The sequence below is a fragment of the Chionomys nivalis genome, chromosome 9, assembly GCF_950005125.1.
Source record: "Chionomys nivalis chromosome 9, mChiNiv1.1, whole genome shotgun sequence".
NCBI lineage: Eukaryota > Metazoa > Chordata > Mammalia > Rodentia > Cricetidae > Chionomys > Chionomys nivalis.
The window spans coordinates 48,117,174-48,130,970 of NC_080094.1; the positions used below are offsets into that span (position 1 = coordinate 48,117,174).

General features: G+C 40.0%; 1 protein-coding gene across 1 annotated transcript in view; it reads right to left on the minus strand.

Moving 5' to 3' along the window:
• Positions 1 to 12,930, minus strand: part of Usp8 (ubiquitin specific peptidase 8) — a 53,045-nt gene extending 40,115 nt beyond the window's left edge. The window contains exons 1-3 of the mRNA XM_057780410.1: positions 12,793 to 12,930; positions 3,186 to 3,354; positions 988 to 1,132 (exon numbers count right to left, since the gene is read on the minus strand). Coding sequence (XP_057636393.1) covers positions 988 to 1,132; positions 3,186 to 3,289 — 249 coding nt within the window. The 5' untranslated portion in view covers positions 3,290 to 3,354; positions 12,793 to 12,930. The remainder of the gene's footprint in view (positions 1 to 987; positions 1,133 to 3,185; positions 3,355 to 12,792) is intronic.
• Between the last annotated feature and the right edge of the window lie 867 nt (positions 12,931 to 13,797).

Below are 13,797 nucleotides of genomic sequence, written 5' to 3' on the forward strand. Positions count from 1 at the left end.
CACCTGAATATTATTTAGCCTATTTCTAGGCCAACTGAAATACAACCATCTTTTCTCTCCACACCAATCCCAGTTGTCAGCTTCTCTGTCTATACCATGACTGCCCACCTTTCTACTCATGACTTCAGCCAAGTGACAGATTAGCACCTGCTAAAGAGATTAAAAACCAAAAAGAAAACACGAACATGAAGAGACACTGAAGTCTTGCTCTTAATTCTAAAGCCATATCTAATACGCCAGTCAAATAAAAAGGCCAGCACATAACAAATAATTAAATATTTGACCTGAAAGCACAACAGAAAACATATTCTTATTTATTTTTATTTTCATTTGTGTATGTGTTGTTTGAGTGTATGCCACATATGCAGGGGCCCAAGGAGGACCAAATAGGGCACTGGACACCCCGGAGCTAGAGTCAGAAACAATTGTAAGTTATCTAAAATGAGTGCTGGAAACCAAACTTGGGTCTTTTGAACAGTATTCTTAACCACTGAGCCACGTCTCCCAGTCCCTCTATTTTATTTACTGATAAAGGATCACGCTGGCCTGGAACTCTTGGGCACACATGAGACTAAAGGCATGAGTCACTGCACTCAGTAACACTTTCCTTACTCAGTGCATGAATAAAGTCAAACCTTCCATCTGATCTAGCAATAATTTATTACAACAAAAAGTGAACAATCAGCTTATATACTGACATATACACATGCTGATCCAAGCCAAGTGTATGTATGCACACACTTACAAACAAAGAGACTGTTTTTGCTTTGCTTTTCCCAGCCACATGGGAGTTTAGAACTGTTAAGACATCATGTGATCTAAATCCATTGTTATGTTGAAGACAGAGCTTCTGCTTAGCAATTCCAAGCCCAGGATTTGATTGCCAGTACCAGGAGAGAGATGAGGGGGAACAGTTGGTTAAAACTTTTAGAGAAAGTCAATAGTTCTATTACACAAAAATAATAAATAAGAATGCAAAAAAGGTACCTGCTGTTGCTTGAAATCAGGTCTTTTTTTGATAAGATTATAAACTGCCACATATTTCATATAAAGCACATAGGCCCTTTCCTCATCACGATCTAGTCTGCATTCTTCTGCTGCCTTGAATATCTTCTGAGCGCTGTGGACATAACTTAAAAGTTGAAAGAAAATTTAAAATACTTGCTACTGGGGGGAAAATACAAGTCTATATAAACTCTGCAGGTGACCATAAGATAACTGTCATGATTTAGGCTGTTTACTTCACACACCTCCTTTCATACCTTCCCTTTGACATTAGGCTAGTCTTAAGATATAACCATAGACAGCTAGAAAGGAATGACCGGCCGTCTTAGGTTTAACCTTTAGGATGTTCCTGCCCTTAGTTTTTGAGAAAGTTTAAAGGTGGCTTGTAACAAGAGTTAAACAAAATTACTTTCCTTGTTAGACCACATTTACCAATTTACCTCAAGAAGTAAGACAATCTTTCCCCATTTCTCCCCAAAGGGTAACTTTAAAGCCATTCTGCTACTGGTAATACTAAGAAACAATGGTGTACTCTCAGGTTTTCTCTCCTTACTTTTAATTATGTTTTCACCCTCAACTGTCTTTTGTTTCTTCCCATTTATTTCCTTGATAAAATGACTCATTAAAATGCTCCTGTGCCTACAGACCAGGGGCCTTGAATAAGACCAACATTTCTTTTTGATAAATGACTACATGTAAAAATATATGGAAAAGGGTTTACTCTATGTGACACTATACGTGTCACAGTGCAGCTTCCATGATGAGAGTTTCCCCTTCTTCCATTTTTCCCTTTTTCTCTTAAATTTTATTGTTTTATTTTGGAGTAGGCCAGAAGATGGGTGGGATCAGGAGGCAGGATGTGAAACATGCAAATAAATAAATAAAATGCCCTTGTGCTTACACAGGTCTCTTTAGCTTTGTCTTCATTGGTTCATTTGGGATCATGTGTCATGTTTTATCTCCAATCCCTTTAAAAACTATTTTCCTAAGTCTGGGGAATGTGGCAGCTAGATCTACCTTTCTTTCTAAAACTTGATTTCCATCTAAATAATAATGTAATTACTTAGTAATCTCTAAATCTTTTGCTGGAGAAAATAAATTTGAACAAAAAGTTGTTTTTTTTTTTGTTTTTTTTTTTTTTTGCTGTTCTCTGTTCCTTAACTACTAGAGTCAACAATTTTAACGATAACCTATTTTTAGCAGATTTATATTTCCAGCAAGTATCAGAACCAGTTGACCCCTTGACCATGAAAGTTTGGAACCTCTCTTGGAATGGCACATTTTCTACCTGTGCCTTAGATGGCACATATACCCAGGGAAATAAAATCACATAAGATAAATCGGTAAGTTGAAGACCGTATCACATTGGCACAAAATAAAACTTACAGAATACTAATTTTTCTATCTTATCTATTGTTGTGATGAGACACCATGACCACAGCAATTCAGGGAGGAAAGGGTTTATGTCCCTAGTCAGTCCATGGAAGGAAGCCAAGCAGGGAGTCAAACCTGTGGAGAACTAGAAGCAGGAACTGGTGAAGGGGTACAGAGTGCTGCTTACAGACTTGCTCCTTCCTCATGGCTTGCTCAACCTGTGTTCTTATAGAACCCTGGACCACCAGCTCAGGAGTGTCCCAACCTCAGAGGGCTGGGCCTCTCCCAAAAACCACTAATTTAGAAAATAGCCTATGGGCTTGCCTTCCTACAGCCTGATCTTATGCAGGTATTTTTTTTTTTTCCACTTAGGGTCACTCCTTTCAGATGACTTTAGCTTGTATCAAGCTGCCATAAAAACAGCCAGGATAACTACACAAAAAAAGTAGTCACAGCCCCTCTTTAGTCAGAGGAAGACTATACCAGCATTCTAACTTACAAGTGTACCACACAAGAGTAAAGGCAACCTTTAATTAAAAGTTAGACTGTTTTATGGGAAGAAAATAGCTTGTGGCAAAATGGCTTTAATAGAACTCTCATATTCCTTTAAACTTATCGTCTAGTATACATACTGGCCAGGAAGTTACATTTGAGCAATCAAACATTTATTCTGCTAACACAAATTTAAGAACATCTCTGGAGCTATTTTACTCTTGTGATCATCTTAATTGGCTATTCATTAAATCTAAATAATAAGGAAATGAAGTAAAATCAATGCTTTAATCAAACTAGCAAAGAGCACACACTTCTTGGTGCTGGTTTTCTCAGGTTTAACTTCTGTCTTCTTATTGAGGTCTTTTAGTGAAGAACTGAGGTAGAGTTCTTTAGGAACGGAAGCTACAGCAGGCATGATGAGTGATACTCGCTCTTCCACTTCAACAATGGATGGTGTAGTTCATGAAAAGCAGTTCTTTCCTAAAGCAAAGCAAACAATTCCACTCATTATCCTCATTAGAGAAAAGTAAGTGTTAAAAAAAAAATGAAACTTTTAACATTTGCTCAGCAGCAAAGTGACTGCTTGGCATGTAAGGCTCTGGACTGCTTAGCAACACACACCTACACCCACCCCACGTGCACCAAATAAAACATTATTAGAGTGTTAGGCATGGTCCAGCAATTGGGAGCTGAGGTAAGATTATGAGTTTATCACCAATTTGGGCTACCCAGTGAGACTCTATTCAAACAAAAACAAATATCTACTACATAACTGTATCCTTCCTCAATGGGGTTCATTCTAAATTATCTTGAATATCTATTTTGAGAGTGCAATATATATATACACACACACATAATAAACACACATACAAATATATATAAACACACACAAACATACAAAATTTATGGTATAAGCAAGATTTATTTTCAAATGTTCATTAACTAAATGGATTATTGTGCCATTTTGCCATCAGTATCAAAATATCTATTAAAAAGAACAGAATAGTAAGAGCTTTTATAATTTTGTTAAAACTACATTTGATACATATTACAAGTAGAATTTTCAACTTGAAATATTTCTTTTCTTCTTGATATCAGTTTATAAAAAGAAAAGTTGTAGGCAGAGCCAGGTTTATATGGAGCTGGGGACAAAAACAACATATTTCTGCTCTTGCCAAACACTTCTCTTACACTTCAGTTTACTCTGAGTCTTTGATTTTGTGACATTCTTTGTTTCCAGATATGCTGTGTCAAACTGTGACAAGAAAAAACATGGAGTAAAAAAACGAAAGTGTAAAGAATGGCAAGGTATATACAATTAAATTGTGTGTGTGAATATTCACCAAGACCTAGAGATGGAGCAGATGAAAGCACCCAAGGTAAAAGGTCTTGATAAGATCCTAAGTGTAGGCAGGCAGTGGTGGCACCCACCTTTAATCTCACCACTTAGAAGGCAGAAGCAGGTGGATCTCTGTGAGTTCGAGGCCAGCCTGGTTTTAAGAGCTAGTTCCAGGATAGGCCCCAAAGCTACATAGAAACCCTCTCAAAAACAAAACAAAAAACAAGAAGAAAAAAGATCCTAAGTGTCACCACATGAAAATGTCGGTGACCTGATTAACTTCATACATGGCTTTCTGTAATGCAGAACTAATTACAATTTCAATTAAAGCCTACATTAATACATTTAAATGCAACATTAATTTTTCCCATCATCTCTCTCTGCTCTCTAAATGATTCTATCAATTCAATTTAATTACATAACTGGAGATCAACAAGCACCTAATCCTAAAAGACCGAATAACAGGGAGCTAGAGAAAAGGCTCAGAAACTAAGTACTCCCTGACTGCTCTTCTAGAAGACCAGCGTTCAATTCGAGCACCAACATGGTGGCTCACAACCATCTGTAACTCCAATTCCAGAGATCCAACACCCAAGTGTTGTGTAGATATACAAGCAGGCAAAACAGCCATACACATAAAATAAAAATTTAAATTTTCCTTTGTTTTGTTTGTTTTCCAAAACAGGGTTTCTCTGTGTAACCCTGGCTGTCCTGAAACTCATTTTGTAGACTAGGCTGACCTCAAACCCTGAGATCTGCCTGCCTCTGCTTCTACAGTGCTGAGATTAAAGGTATTTGTCACCACTGCCGGGCTTAAAAAAGAAAAAAAAAAATTTAAAGGTTAAGTTACAATTTAAGAGAATGGTTTTAGCCGGGTGGTGGTGGTGCACCTTTAATCCCAGCATTCAGGAGGCAGAGAAAGCAAATCTCTGCGAGTTCAAGGCCAGTCTGGTCTACAGAAGGAGTTCCAGGACAGCCAAGGCTACACTGAGAAACCTGTCTTAAAATCAGAGAGAGAGAGAGAGAGAGAGAGAGAGAGAGAGAGAGAGAGAGAGAGAGAGAGAGAGAGAGAGAGAGAGAATGAGAATGAATGAGAATGGTCTTAGTTCACTTACAGGAAACTCCAAAACCACTCCAATTTTCTTTATTCTAGTCATTCCTGTATAACACACTAATTCTTTAGATTTATCCCTTCCAATTCTTTTTTTTGTTTTGTTTTGTTTTTCGAGACAGGGTTTCTCTGTGGTTTTGGAGCCTGTCCTGGAACTAGCTCTTGTAGACCAGTAGACCAGGCTGGTCTCGAACTCACAGAGATCCGCCTGCCTCTGCCTCCCAAGTGCTGGGATTAAAGGCGTGTGCCACCACCGCCCAGCTATCCCTTCCAATTCTATGTTAGTACTACATTCTTAGTCACCAAATTATTTTTCTTTACAAACCATGTTTTTGCCATTTTCAGTTTTCTCTATCCATACAGGCTCCCTACAGTTATAAAGACATGCTGAACTAAACAGTAATTGATAACTTGAGATGCCTTTAATCATTTTGTACATTTTACCTATTTTGAATCCTGTGTATAAAGATATGATAATGGTGAGAAATAGTCTCTGTCCGTACCATCACTTCCAAATGGGTCAACTGACATTGAATGTGTCCTTCTACTGAAGTATCAATTCAGTAACAACTCACTGTCAAACCAACTAAAAACATGCATTAAGTAAAGGGTATGACAGGGACCCCAGGATTTCATCATTCTCACAGTCAATATCATTATTTTAGTACAGTGTAAATCAGTAGATTTACCTTGCAAATGCAGACTCTGTACTGTAGGTGTCAAATCGGCTCCCTAAGGACAAACACTAGTTCAAAAACAGAAAGTGTCAGATTCCTTGGAACTGGAATTACAGATACTGTGAACTGTCATATGGGTGCTAGGAAGTGAACCTGGGTCTTATGGAAAAGCAGTCAATACGCTTAACCACTGACCCATCTCTTTAGCCCCTAAACCTTGGATCTTTAAAAGAATGTGCAAATCATACCAGATTATAGATAATTTAAAACAGTAAGTCACTAGCTACTTTAAAGTTAAATTTAAACACACGTAGATATCTTATAGTATAAATGTCATGCTTTTAAAAGCTGAAGGATTAAAATCAGATATTTCCACAGAAGGCTCGAAAACTAATGGGAAACAAAATGTAAACCGTGGAAACAAAAATAGTAGACAGTGTTACAAATAAATACACTGAAGAGGCTGGGCAGTGGTGGCGCACGCCTTTAATCCCAGCACTCGGGAGGCAGAGGCAGGCGGATCTCTGTGAGTTCGAGACCAGCCTGGTCTACAAGAGCTAGTTCCAGGACAGGCTCCAAAACCACAGAGAAACCCTGTCTCGAAAACCCCAAAAAAAAAAAAAAAAATACACTGAGGAGGAAAACAATCACTAAAGGGAATTAGAAGTAATCAGAAGAGAAAGAATATATGTATGCTCTTTGATGAAGACGGCTTTGGTGGAGATGAGGAACAGCAGGATGACAAGGTCAAGAAAACAAGCACACCTCTAGGAATCAGCTGCCAGAGAGAGTGTACGCGGACAGTCTCCACAACGATCCTAAAGTGTCATGAAAGGCACCTAAGTATTTACCTTTTTCTCTAAAGGTAATGACAGAGTCACAGTAGGGCTCTGAAGAAAGTTATGTAGTCCCAACAAATAAGAGCAAAAATGGGCTTTCAGACTGAATAAAGAAAATCTTAGTTGTCTACTGTATGATTTGTAACTACAGTTAAGGAAGAAGGATGAGTTAGAACTAGGGCAATAGAAATGGAATAGAGGAAGTATATACAAGAACACTGCAAAGACAATGACAAGACTTGCCAAATGATCAGACACAGCATAGAATGATGTCACTAAAGTCATTAGCAATGGTTTTTTGAACAAATGAGAATGTGCACACGTGCATGTGTGTATGTGTGTGTGTGCATTTGAGACTAGGCCTTGCTATGAAGGCCAGGCTGGCCTTGAACATATAACCCAGTAAAACTTTGCCATACTTCAAAAAAGGATTGTAAACTAAAGTCAACAAAGTAGCCAGATGTGGCACTTCCCTGAAATCACAGCCCCTCTGAAGCTGAGGCAGGAGAACTGAGAATTCAAGCCAGCCTAAGCTAGAGAGCAAAGCAATGTCTCAAATCAAAACAAGAACTTGATGGCTCACATGACAGAAGTGCTACTCAAATGCAGTCCAAAGACCAATACCGGTTGGGGAACTACTTCTCTCTAGTCTACAGCAAAATAAGCTTGTGACAAAGGTAAACCAATTAATCATACTGACTTCTATAGTAATCAGACTTCCACTCTCAGGCAAGTTTTACATGCTGAGAAACACGGACACTAGGCAGGGCTACATATTGCAACCATGTCTCATCACTGAAGGAAGGTAAGGTGGAACCGTCAATGATTCAGACTCTGAAGAGCACTGTTCTACAGCACACAGAGAACAGGATCAGTCACAAAAGTCTAATATCAATTGCTCCACTATATATTGATATGACTCTGGTCACTAGCAAGACTCAAGGAAAGGAAAATCCAGTTTAGCTAGAAAGAGAAAGAAAAAGCTTTAGCCAGCCCCACAGTGTCTTTTTCAATGTTGGCCCCGTTCTCTTCCAGAGGCCAGCTTAAGCTTCCCTTCTGTTTCTGATGGTTCCAGTTCTTGGAGTTTATTTCTTAGTCTGAGTCCTACAGTGCTTGTTGACCATACTGCTCATTCAGTACAGTTTTTGGCCCAAATAACAATTTGGCTGAAATGATGACAGCTGAGGTGAGAAAGGAACCATTTCGGAAGAGAAGCACCATAGAGACAGAGAGTGAGAACTTAGTACGGGAAAACAATGAAGAAAAGTAAGGCAAACTATTGAATCACTAAACAATAATCTCTGGGATCAAAGGAGTCCACTGATAGTATGTTATATCCTGATATCTACTTTAATAATCTTCAGTCAACATTTAATAGTTGCTAGCTAACAGTATGTTAGTTAAGGAAATATAGTCACAGAATGGAGGATCTGTGAAGCCACCCAGAAGAGTTTACATTTGACTTAGCAAGAAGTCAATATTACCTCAGGATGGTCAAAATGGGTATATACAAGATGGATGTGAAAAAGACGGGAAAAAGGAAAATATCCTACAAAAAAGAACAATTAGAAAGCCACTACAGGGAAGAACAAATTAGGCACACTGCTTTGGTGATTCAATGATAAAAACCGAGTGTTTTCACTTGCTTACATTACCCCATTCTCCTTCTGTGAAAAGGGAAGAACACTAATTGGTATTAACTAAATAACAATAACAAGCATTCATTATGACCTTTGCACTGTGGTACACGCCTACTCAGGAGGCTGAAGCTAGAAGGGTGGTGAGCTCAAAGCTACCTCAGGTTCACAAAAAAAGATCTGTCTCAACACCAACAAGCAGACCAACAACTAAAATGTGGGGGAAAACAAAAATACTGTAATTTAAAAACTGATCATTGTGATCATGAAAAGCACGTTTCAGCCTTGGCATCCTCCCATTTCAGACCACAATGAACTTTCTTGTGGGAGCTTGCTCTATACCGCGTAGCACATCTGGCAGTACCTCTAGCGCCTGCCTTCAAGATGCTAATAACATTCATCTTCCTTTCTCTAGCCCTGCTAAACAAAACGCTCTGGACACTGCTCAGTGTTCTAGTAAGGAAAATGCTCCCAGATACGAACTGCCAATTTTCAGGAAAATGGGTAGCTCAGTTCTGAACATGTTAAGTATATATAGTAAGAGAACATTATCTAAACAATGTGCCTAAACAGAAATATCATGTTAATTAAAAAAAAAAAAACCAATTTCATGGCTGGAAAGGTGATTCCCTAGTTAAGAGCACTGACTGCTTTTGCTGAGAGCCCAGGTTCAGGTCCCAGCAACTACATGGCAGCTCATTCAAGGTCCAGGGAATCCCAAACTCTCTTCTGGCCTTCCCAGGCACTAGGCATGCACATGGTGCAGACACACAAGCAAGCAAAACACCCATACAAATAAAAAAATACGCCTTTTTATAAAACCCCTACAGTTTGGGAGATTACAACATATTGCCACAGGAAATGATATTAGATCACTTTATTCTGTGACAAAATACCTGAAGTAACAAAGTATTTTTGGCTCACTATTTTGGAGGACTTTCACAGCCTGTCAGAGAAGGGACAGTAACGACAGTGTACTGGCAGCAGGAGTATGCTGATGCAGCACCTATAATCTGGAAGACCAGAAGCAGACAACGCTGGGGGAACCATGGGCTGCAACAACCTTCGGCAGGCTACCCCCAGCAACAAACTTCCACCAGTCAGACCCTACAGGCTCCATACACTTCAAAATTGGGACCTGGGGTCCAAGCACCCTAAATTTAAGCCTGGGAAAAGCATTTTATAATAATTATATTTTCCTTGTTTTTATGTAGTGTGTTTTAAAACATATAAAAATAATACTCTTTTAAAATGCAGACATCAGTCATTGGGTACAGTGGCATGCATCTGTAATTCCAGCTACCTAAAGCAGGAGCATCTCTTAAGCCTAGGAGTTAGAGGCCAGCCTTGGTCACAGTAAGATATTTTCAAACTATATATAAATAAATACACACAATAAAAACCCATTGACATTATATACTAATAATTAAAATCAAGAAAATAAATCATATGGGCTGGAGAGATGGCTCAGAGGTTACGAGCATTGCCTGCTCTTCCAAAGGTCCTGAGTTCAATTCCCAGCAACCACATGGTGGCTCACAACCATCTGTAATGGGGTCTGGTGCCCTCTTCTGACCTTCATGCATACACACAGACAGAATATTGCCTACATAATAAATAAATAAATAAATATTTAAAAAAAAGAAAATAAATCATAAAGGAATTGAAACCTTGTTTTTCTACTGCTAATATTTTACTTAAGGTCCCAAACTGGGCATTCTAAGAAGAGAAAGACTCAGGAAAAGAATAGACATCACTGCAATGAAGAAAGGGATAATCCTAAACAAAGAAAAGAATTCTAAGGCATCTAAATAAAAGTATTAGAATGCTAAGGAAAAGTAAGGAAAAATAGAAGGAAATACCCCTAGTTTCTAAGAGGGATTATATATATTCAGGTTATAATTGATAAGTATTTAGAATATTTGATATATACAAAATACAGCTTTGTGTGTTGTATATGGGTTTGCAGGTGCCTATAGTTTTGAGAGTTTTTTGTTTTAAAAGGTGGGAGTCAGGCTATATAGTTATAACAGGTCACAGCAGGGCTTTGATATGCATGTGCCATGCCCTGGGGGCCCTAGCATACATAAACACAAAAATGTATAAGTCTATCATGTGATGACTGATCTATCATCTTTCATTGATCTAACCAATAAAATATTTTTTAAAGTAATGTACCAATTTCCTGGTACAGGCTTTTCAGAAACTGACAGCTTTCATTTCCTGCCTCTCCGGTGTATGGTCATGGACCCCAACCCACGTGATGCAAGAAGTGCAAGCCACACAAAGAGGCTGTGTGTAGGCACTTCAGTTATTATTCCGGGCTACAATCAACACCAAAAACTATCCAGAAGAAAGAGCAATCTTTAAGTTCAGCACAAGTTAAGCATTCTGATAACTCTAAATTCAGCTGGTTATTTTTATAACAAAATAAATGCAAGACTCCTCTTTGCTTCTTGACTGCCATGAGGTCAACAATTTCTATGACATACTCTTACCACCATGAGATCTGCTTCACCTCAGACACAAAACAATGGATCCAACCAACCTTGGGCAGGAGCATCTGAAACTGTGAGACAAAATAATCTTCTTCCCTTCAAAAAGTTAGGATGCTAAGCATTTTTGACTAAAGTTTGATATAATGGCTTTATTTTACAACTGTTTTATTTACAAAGCTACCTGGATTCTATCCTATTTATATTACCAATAAACAAAAGATCATAATGATTAATAAACTCCAAGTAAATAAACCAACAAGCTAATGAAAAGACATCTTTAAATATTTTTGTTATTTCTTATTCATTGTTATCTCAAAAAATATAAGTCTATGAGCAATTATTCATTACTGACAGGTTTATATTACTACAGCAAGATCCCTGCAATTCAACTTCAAAGATGCGCTTAAAATATAGTCGAAAGATCAGAAGATACATTTTAAGTATCTATAGTGTTATGGCATAATTAAGATATATTCTAATTATTAGTTATAATTAAGTATAATTAAAGAAGCATGACTACAGCCAATATCACCATATTGACACAGCACTCTATAGATGAGAAACTACCTACCTAAATCCAACATGACTGACATTCAATAGGGAGTCTTAAACAGAAAAAGTTGAAATGCAGCAAAACTTACTCACAAGGCTAAGTGGCGGAGGACTCTGAAAAATAACAAAGGGAGCCTAACAAGGTGGCTTTAATTCCAGCACTCGGGAGGCAAAGGCAGGTTTACCTCAGTGAGTTCAAGGTCAGCCTGGTCTACAAAGCAACTTCCAGGACCGGCAGGGCAGTTACAAACAAACAACCCCACACCCCGTCATTTTTAATGCAGCATGATATATACCCAACTAAGCATAGTCTATAGATTAAAAAAGAAAATCCCTGCTGGGTGTAGTGCTTGCTGCACGCTTTTATCCGACTCTCCAGGCAGAGCAAGAGGGTGTCTGTGAGTGTGAGACCAGTTTGGTTCAAATAGTAAGGCTCCGCCTAAAGAAAAGATAATTGTGCTGAGCCGTGGTGGTGCTGCACAGAGAAACCCTGCCTCGGGAAACACAAACAAACCAAAAAACAAACACGCAACAAGAAACCCAAAAACTAACAAACAAGAATTACATCCTTCAGTTAGATAGGCAACGTTCTGATCCGAACCCCCAGAGCTGTTAATAAATATTAAACTTCTTAGACTCTGCAACACCTCTGAGTCAAGTAAATATTTCTTCAATGACTGGCTTAGTCAAGGTCACAGAGTAAACTGAAAGCAAGAACTAAACCTAGGAACGGGGTCTGCAGCTTTGTGAGTTAATGAGTATCACTGCAATTTGCGGTTCTGACAATCCCCTCAGTCCACCCGAGTTGAAATTAACCTGTCGGGGCCACAAGTCTACAATGGAAGGCACATTTTAGGAAAAGAAAACCCCCTATTTGAATACGTCTTAGGTGTGAGGAGTTTGTTTAATTCACTTCTTGTACTTCACTAAAAACATGCGTGATTAGGGCAGTTACTAGAGGAAGCTGGACAAGTGATTATAATAAGGCCTGGGATGGTAGGTGGCAAAAAACCAGAAAACGGAAGCAAAAGGAAGGAGACCAAAGTCGGGTCGAGTGTCCAAGAGAAAGGAGAACTGGTCAAGGCCACCCTCTGAGACGGGCAACCGTAGGAGGGCAACGCAGATACCAGAGTCCGGGCCCTTGCTGGACCAGCCAGTTGTCTGGGGTTGTCCCACCCCTCCGCGGACAGGGCTCGTCTCCCGGATGACCAGCAGCTGGCGGACGCCTCCCCTGAGAACCGGGGCCGGAGCCAGGACGCACTCACCGCAGCGCCCGCACTCCGCTAACGCCGGCCTCCTCGCCTGACGCCCATCGCCCACCACCCGAGGGAGAACGAGCCTCCGCTCTCGGACGCAGGCCAGCGCAGCTCATCCCCTCTTCCCGATTTGCTTTGCGTGGCGACGCGTCGCGTCTCTAGACGTCACGGCAGAGGCGGGGCTTCCAGTGAGCCCCCGTAACTCCTCCCACTGTCCCGCTGGGAGGGGCAGCGGTTGGCCTGCTCCGGAAGGGCGCGCGCCGAGCCCTCTGCGCATGCGTCCGTGGGGCGGTTTGCGCCTGTGCGGGACGGAAGCGCGCGCGTCTGGTGCTTCCGGGGTTCTCAAGCTTCTTCTTTCCGTGTGGTAGCATCTTCAATCTGAGTCACTGTGTGTGTAGGACCTTTCCGCGGAATAAGCAAGGATATTCTAGCGCCTCTCAGCTGTGTATTTTTTTCTCAGATCAGAAATTAGGAAAAAAAAGACGGGAAAGGAATTGATAACCTCTAAAAGTTGGAAATGAGCATTCTCCAAATCCAAGTTTCATCTCCTAAAGGCCCAGCCTTTTTTTTTTTTTTCTAGACAGGATTTCTCCGTAGCTTTGGAACCTGTCCTGGAACTAGCTCTTGTAGACCAGGCTGCCCTCGAACTCACAGAGATGCGCCCGCCTCTGCCTCCCGAGTGCTGGGATTAAAGGCGGGCGCCAACCACTGCACAGCTAAAGTCTTAAAAAGCAGGGCTCTGGACATTTTGGAGAGTCTACTTATGCACTCTTGTGGAAAAAGGGTGAGTTATTCTGATAATCTGTATATATAACAGTTGGTTAAGGTGGAGTTGTTGGCCCTGGTCATTAAATCCCTAGGGACAGTCTTACTGTTTGATGCATGGCACACGTGGAAGCACATGTCTACGCAGTGTATAAAGTGAAGACGCTTACTGGATAGACAGTCATTAACCATAAAGTGTAGTAAGTGTCCAGTCCCCCAACGGTGCTTCACATACAGCCTTTATGATAA